At 42.1% G+C, this 7801-nt stretch overlaps 1 protein-coding gene across 4 annotated transcripts; it reads left to right on the top strand.

The window, feature by feature from the left end:
- Nucleotides 1-394: 394 nt before the first annotated feature.
- LOC111966725 (mitochondrial ubiquitin ligase activator of NFKB 1) lies at nt 395-6748 on the top strand. 4 transcript variants are annotated; one of them, XM_023991608.2, is made up of 5 exons: nt 395-468; nt 2579-2733; nt 3425-3633; nt 5461-5672; nt 5886-6747. In XM_023991608.2, the coding sequence occupies exons 2-5, from the start codon at nt 2614-2616 to the stop codon at nt 6401-6403; spliced, it is 1059 nt and encodes a 352-aa protein (XP_023847376.1). In that variant the 5' UTR covers nt 395-468; nt 2579-2613; the 3' UTR covers nt 6404-6747. The 4 variants fall into 4 exon arrangements, with proteins under 4 accessions (XP_023847376.1, XP_023847377.1, XP_023847375.1 ...); XM_023991609.2 differs by having other exon boundaries at nt 456-551; XM_023991607.2 differs by lacking the exon at nt 395-468 and adding an exon at nt 560-1226 and having other exon boundaries at nt 5886-6748.
- The last annotated feature ends 1053 nt before the right edge of the window (nt 6749-7801 follow it).

The raw sequence follows: 7801 nt of genomic DNA on the forward strand, positions 1-7801 counted from the left end.
CACTGCCAAGGTGGAGAGGAAGTCCAGAAAAATAGATATCCTTGTGGATGCAGTGGAACGGTTCCTGGGACTGAAAGACTTCTCGGCGGAGGAGTTGCATGGAGTATTGGCACAAGCCGTACCACCCTCTCGGGTCATAGAGCCTGAGAAGGGAGATATTGAGATTTGAAGGAAGGAAGAAGTGGGAGTTTGGGGATTTTAGTTTCATCAATGTGTTTTTTTAAATTGATTTATTTTGGGTGGATGAAGTTAGTTTCCCTACCTTGGTTTTTCAACCCCGTCCAGTTGGTAGCAGTAATAGACCTTTTTGGGTTGTAGTCTCCCATAAAACCCACAGAAGTAGAAGCTTTTCACTTGATAAATGATTGAACACTGTCACCTGCTGGTCAAATGACCACATTGAAATAACTTTTATTTTGAAGTGAGAAAAGGAACCCGGAAATAGTGTTTACTGTGAGAAAGTGGAGGGTGAGTGCTAGCTACTTGTGGCTGTATTTATCTAATCTTGGAACGAAGTCGATCGTTTTTAAAATATAAACTTAATTTGCTGGGTGAGAGATCTGTGTGTTTACAAACTATCTACACCAGTGAAGGGCTAAATTACATAGCCCCTTAGCTAGCGCAATGTCAACAATCTTGCTAGCTACTGACAGGTTTTCATGTTCAGTCAATATATTCTGTATGATGCCAAATGTTTTAATATGTTTTGTATTTTGGCGACTGCGTTGTTGTCATTAGCTAAGCATTTGAAATGGTCACTCGCCTCCAGAAGGTCAGTCAACCCAAATAGATTTTTTGCTGGATCAAAATTGGAGTCCTCGATTACGTTAGCTACAGTAATAATTAGCTGGGTCATTCTCACGAAATTTGACCCAAAAATGAGTTTCATTTTTAACGAAATGTCCTCTTTGATCACTGAGATTAGGTATCTGTACTTAATCTATACTGAACAAAAATAGCATGGCATGGCATCTGCCTACAAAACAAAAAAGTAGGGCGTGAATCAGAAAACCAGTCAGTATCTGGTGACCACCATTTATTTGTCTCATGCTGCACGACACATCTTCACATAGAGTTGATGAGGCTGTTGATTGTGGCCTGAGGAATGTTGTCCCACTCCTCATCAATGGCTGTGCGAAGTTGCTGGATATTGGCAGGAAATGGAACAAGCTGTCGTACATGTTGATCCAGAGCATCCCAAACATGCTCAATGGGTGACATGTTTGGTGAGTATGCAGGCCAGAAGAAATGGGACATTTTCAACTTCCAGGAATTGTGTACAGATCCTTGAGACATGAGGCTGTGCATTATCATGCTGAAACATGAGGTGATGGCGGCGGATGAATGGCATGACAATGGGCCTTAGGATCTGGTCACGGTATCTCTGTGCATTCAACTTGCCATCGATAAAATGCAATTGTGTTCGTTGTCCTTAGCTTATGCTTGCCCATACCATAACCCCACTGCCACCATGGGGCACCCTGTTCACCACGTTAAAATCAGCAAACTGCTCGCCCAGACGACGCCATACACATATACGGTGGGGCAGTCGGGAGGCCGGTTGGACGCACTGACAAATTATCTTAAATGATGTTGCAGGCGGCTTATGGTAGAGAACGGAACATTCAATTCTCTGGCAACAGCTCTGGTAGACATTCCTGCAGTCAGCATGCCAATTGCACGCGCCCTCAAAACTTGACAATTCCTATTACCACAAAAGTCCAAAAAAGTAATAATGAAATCAATGTCTAATACATTTTTTACATTGCTCCCCTAATGAAAAGGTGTGAGTTAAACATAACACTGAAAATACAAATATTTCTAATGAAATTATAAAATGATAATGAAATTATATTGGACTAAAATTTCTGAGCTTTTTAGCCGTTTTGTTAGTGAGAAGGCCAAGGGTGGTAAAGGGGCTGTTTGAGACTAAGAACCTAATTCTGAAGCAAATAAATGTACTTAATTTATACTACTCATCTAGATGATGCATCATGGGTGAATAAAACTTTGTTTTTAAAGGAATTTTAAAAAGTGTTACGGAAATTAGACACATGCCAACAGACACTGTGTTTGTACGTAATACATATTGTAGTTTAATGTAAACTTCAACTAGTATACCATTTTTATGATTTATGGATAAACTGCAGCAACATATTTGGTGTTTTATTCAAATAAGCAAGCTTTTCTAAAGTAAAATCTTATAAAATTACCAGAGTTTAATCCGGGCGCATTTCGATAATGAGAATTTGGGGTGAAAATGTACACAATTCAGGAAAAAATGTATTTAAAATAAGACACTTAGCCAAAAAGTACACATCTTAGTCCTCAGAACGATAGTTGATTTTTGCAGATGCATCATGGTTTTTGTATCTCAATGTGCTACAAACATGGTTCATAAGAATCACCCAGCTAGGTGGCAGTCAGTCAAGTCTCTGTAAATATGGACTATTAGGCTGACAAACCAACTGGCCAAGTATAATTCTGTAGTGTAATTACATGGCATTCATATATTCCATCAAGGTCCAACTAACACATGACCATAGCTTTATAGAATGTCATCTGACTCCCAATGCAGGTGGGGTTACACCTGCCCTTGTGTTCTCTGAAAAGATGGATTCTAGTGGGAAACCCTCCACAGCCCAAGTCCTACTATTAACCACCAGCTCAGCACTGACTGCAGTCTTCTACTCCGTGTACAGGAGGAGGACAACAACAGTAGCAAGATTAAAGGTAATCACATTATAGGCTTGTCTCATCTATCTTTCTTATCTCTTTAAATCTGGTAGGATTGTGGTTAGGCTAATCATTGACAAATTACACATCTTGAGGGGAGTTTAAAGACATGGTCCGGAACGTTGGCGACGTAAGTATTTATACCTCTCACTTTGGGCTGTATTTGTCAATGTGTAGTTCGTACAGTACATACATAATCTATGAGCAGTATTACTGTGTTACCTCAAGTAGCCACGAAATCCCTAGTTTGAAAGCGACAGTTTACTGGAAGCTGCGCAGCGCCATTTTCCCCCACGTGGGCCAGCCCCTTATCAATTCGAGTTCCAGCCAATGAGCTTTAGCTCCTCGCCATTTCAGTGACAGCTAGCAAGATACACACACGGCAGAGCGAGAGACGGTGAGCACATATGTGACGTAGTACGCAATTTTGGGGGACCACTTTTGGCTTGTGAGCACTACTTAATGAACTCCTGGCTAAAAAGTATACAAAAGTGTCAGAGAATCTCTTTAAATTGTTTTGTTTGCAACTTACCAGAGCATACAGTAGCACTGCACCTAGAAATCCAATGTGATATTATTAATAGTTCAGATATACTGTCATTTGCGTTTTACCAGGAAAGGATTTCACTTCATCATAATGATCATTGGAAGTTTTTGATTGTTCTTCAATATGCTTTATGTTTTACAGGGAGCCAAGAGAGTGTCTATTGATCAGGATCTGAAGAACATCCTGACAGCAGCACCAGGAAAATGTGTTCCGTACGCTGTGATCGAAGGTGTTGTGAGATCTGTTAAAGAAACCCTGAACAGCCAGTTTGTGGACAACTGCAAAGGGGTCATCGAGAGGTTAACTCTAAAGGAGAAGAAGATGGTGTGGAATCGCACCACTCATCTCTGGTAGGTGCTAAAGTACAGTTGTGGCCAAAGGTTTTGAGAATGACACAAATATTAATTTCCACAAAGTTTGTTGCTTCAGTGTCTTTAGATATTTTTGTCAGATGTTACTATGGAATACTGAAGTATAATTACACGCATTTCATAAGTGTCAAAGGCTTTTATTGACAATTACATGAAGTTGATGCAAAGAGTCTTTGCAGTGTTGACCCTTCTTTTTCAAGACCTCTACAATCCGCCCTGGCATGCTGTCATTAACGTCTGGGCCACATCCTGACTGCTGGAAGCCCATTCTTGCATAATCAATGCTTGGAGTTTGTCAGAATTTGTGGGTTTTTGTTTGTCCACCCGCCTCTTGAGGATTGACCACAAGTTGTCAAAGGGATTAAGGTCTGGGGAGTTTCCTGGCCATGGACCCAAAATATCGATGTTTTGTTCCCCGAGCCACTTAGTTATCACTTATGCCTTATGGCAAGGTGCTCCATCATGCTGGAAAAGGCATTGTTCGTCACCAAACTGTTCCTGGATGGTTGGGAGAAGTTGCTCTCGGAGGATGTGTTGGTACCATTCTTTATTCATGGCTGTGTTCTTAGGCAAAATTGTGAGTGAGCCCACTCCCTTGGCTGAGGAGCAACCCCACACATGAATGGTCTCAGGATGCTTTACTGTTGGCATGACACAGGACTGATGGTAGCGCTCACCTTGTCTTCTCCGGACAAGCTTTTTTCCGGAAAGGGGATTCATCGGAGAAAATGACTTTACCCCAGTCCTCAGCAGTCCAATCCCTGTACCTTTTGCAGAATATCAGTCTGTCCCTGATGTTTTTCCTGGAGAGAAGTGGCTTCTTTGCTGCCCTTCTTAACACCAGGCCATCCTCCAAAAGTCTTCGCCTCACTGTGCGTGCAGATGCACTCACACCTGCCTGCTGCCATTCCTGAGCAAGCTCTGTACTGGTGGTGCCCCGATGCCGCAGCTGAATCAACTTTAGGAGACGGTCCTGGCGCTTGCTGGACTTTCGTGGGCGCCCTGAAGCCTTCTTCACAACAATTGAACCGCTCTCCTTGAAGTTCTTGATGATCCGATGAATGGTTGATTTAGGTGCAATCTTACTGGCAGCAATATCCTTGCCTGTGAAGCCCTTTTTGTGCAAAGCAATGATGACGGCACGTGTTTCCTTGCAGGTAACCATGTTTGACAGAGGAAGAACAATGATTCCAAGCACCACCCTCCTTTTGAAGCTTCCAGTCTGTTATTCGAACTCAATCAGCATGACAGAGTGATCTCCAGCCTTGTCCTCGTCAACACTCACACCTGTGTTAACGAGAGAATCACTGACATTATGTCAGCTGGTCTTTTTGTGGCAGGGCTGAAATGCAGTGGAAATGTTTTTTGGGGATTCAGTTAATTTGCATGGCAAAGAGGGACTTTGCAATTAATCTGATCACTCTTCATAACATTCTGGGGTATATGCAAATTGCCATCATACAAACTGAGGCAGCAGACTTTGTGAAAATTAATTTGTGTCATTCTCAAAACTTTTGGCCACGACTGTACATTGAAGTGCTATGATGTATTCTTACACGCTCTCTTACTGATGGCTGTTAGGAGGCTCAGTTTGTGTGGATGTATGGTTTGCATGTGAAGACACACACACTAACGATGGCCCAACAGTTAACTTTTGTTCCTCTTGTGTTACCTTGAATTAATAAATAAACATAAAATAATTTGTAAACACAAACAAAATGTATGAAAATAATGTTATGCTCTACACCGCATATTTTTTGTGGATACACATCTCTCTAGATATCTCTAATATTTTGTACCTGTCAGGAACGAGAGTGAAAAGGTCATCCACCAGCGCACCAACACGGTGCCCTTTGACCTGGCATCCCACGACATGGCCATGGCCGCCACCATCCGGGTCATCCGTCCCCTGGACTCCTCGGAGCTAGACCTGGAGACCACTTACGAGAACTTTCACCCCACGGTCCAGTCCCTGACCAATGTCATTGGCCATTTCATCAGCGGGGAGCGCCCTAAAGGTATGGTCCTTTTGTGTGGTCCTGTGCTGCTCAGTTAAGCCCAGGGCTAAGGTCAACACTGCTTTAGTAGAGCATGGCACTTGCAAAGCCAGCGTTGTGGGTTACATTGCTGCTGGGACCATCCATACTAAAATGTATTCATACATGTAAGTCTTTAAGTCACTTTGCATAAAAGCTAAATGGCATATGTTGTTGTTGTTATTATTATTATAGGTATCCACGAGACGGAGGAGATGCTGCGTCTGGGGGAGAGTGTGACCGGGGTCGGGGAGCTGGTGCTGGACAACAACCTGGTGAAGCTCCAGCCTCCCAAGCAGGGCCTGAGGTACTTCCTCAGCCGACTGGACTATGACTCCCTGGTGGAGAAGCAGCAGAGCAGCGTCAGAGTCTGGAGGGTCCTGACCGCGGTGTTTGGTGTGGTAGCTTCTACGACGCTCCTCTTCATCCTGTGGAAGCAGTGGGTTCACCACAGACAGAGGAGAAAGGAGAAGAACGTCCTGGAGGAGTTCAAGGAGCATCAGAGGAAGAGGATGAGGGAGCTGCATGTAGAGGAGACCAGTGTTTCCCCTAGTGCCTGTACGGTGTGTCTGAGCCGGGAGCGTTCCTGTGTGTTCCTGGAGTGTGGGCATGTCTGTGCCTGTGACCAGTGCTACCAGGCTCTTCCAGAGCCAAAGAAGTGCCCTATCTGCAGGGCACCGATAGAGAGGGTAGTACCGCTTTATAACAGCTAATGGACAATGCCATGGCGATTGTAACTGGACTAATCTAATGCTACTGAAAAAAGGATTGTGTATTTGTTTGTCTTTTTTTGTGTGACAGGAAAATGACTGTATAATTTAAAGTGGTACTTGTAGCTTTAACATTTCATTGAAAGATCAACCTTACTTGTAATGCTGTGTTGTAATTATGCATATGTTGATTTGAGTTCTATCAGTTGAGGAAAATATGTCCTTTTTCCATAGAGTTGTAGAATCAACTCAGAAGTTGAATGTCTTCACCTCAATGTTTCTCCAAAGCACATCAAAGCCATTTTGAATAAAGAAAGAAAAACACAAAACAAATCCTCAACTTATTTTTCAAAGTTGGAGTATACATTTACATCTGTATACTAACTATCCACACAGTTATGAAAATATGTATTGCTGCCAGGACAGAGTGACTTCTGCCTTTCATACATGTTTTCAACAGTGATATGTTATGTTTTGCATAAGCCATCGAATTTGATATGAGCGGTGAAAGTACAGAAAGAAAACATGTGCAAGATAGAAACATTTTATAATGTAAGAAAAGTATCAAGTATGTCCCCCAAGTTAGCCTACAAAGTGACTGAATCAGTTATCTCTTATAGAAATGAGACGAGGTGGTATACAATGATATTTAATTATTCATTCATAATGAGTTGACTATAAGGGGATTCTCATTGAACCATGAAGGTACAAAACATGTAACATAAGGAGCGTGTCGTGGTGAGACTGGTGGATGGAGAAGGAAAAATGTACCTCCGTCGGCGACGTGTATTTTCTACCAGTTCTCGGGATTGTTTTGCATCGCACTCCTTATCAGATTTAGCCTAATATTTTACAACGGTGTCATTTTATTATGTAAATGTACTGTATTCCATTGATACATGGCCCGTTTATTCGTAAAGAGGACAGAAAACTTTGAATAAATAATTTTTAATGTTAGCGATATTAGACGATATCATTTTCAGTGTGTTATGATATCTGCTTTTTCACCGGCGTCTTTCAGTATCGATTATTGACTAACCTTGTACTGTGAAGACATGTCGGGAGTATTGCCTTTCAACGAGAAATATTATGGTGTTGATGGCGACGTGGGAAAGGTCTCCATCACGTGTTGCCTGCAGGATACCAGCAACTTCTATTGTGCTGCACTGACTAAAATACCACCTAAACCCGGACAGATTGGGAGAGGTAAACGAGGTGAGAGACTATTGTCAACAAAGGACGTTTTTAAATAATCATTACAATAAATTAAATAAACACTTTTGAAAATAGGGTGTGTGTGTTCAAAAATACAGAGTTGGGCTCTTTCATTGGAAAATGTTAATATTCTCCTGTGGCTTGACTGGAGACAGCATGTATAAATGAACTTTTCCATGAGTAGAG

This window comes from Salvelinus sp. IW2-2015, linkage group LG7, assembly GCF_002910315.2.
Source record: "Salvelinus sp. IW2-2015 linkage group LG7, ASM291031v2, whole genome shotgun sequence".
NCBI lineage: Eukaryota > Metazoa > Chordata > Actinopteri > Salmoniformes > Salmonidae > Salvelinus > Salvelinus sp. IW2-2015.

Coding starts and splice junctions, on each gene's coding strand:
- LOC111966725 (XM_023991606.2), top strand. CDS start 2,500: ATGGCATTCATATATTCCATCAAGGTCCAACTAACACATGACCATAGC. Junction 3,634..5,460: donor AATCGCACCACTCATCTCTG/GTAGGTGCTAAA, acceptor TGTACCTGTCAG/GAACGAGAGTGAAAAGGTCA. Junction 5,673..5,885: donor CAGCGGGGAGCGCCCTAAAG/GTATGGTCCTTT, acceptor TTATTATTATAG/GTATCCACGAGACGGAGGAG.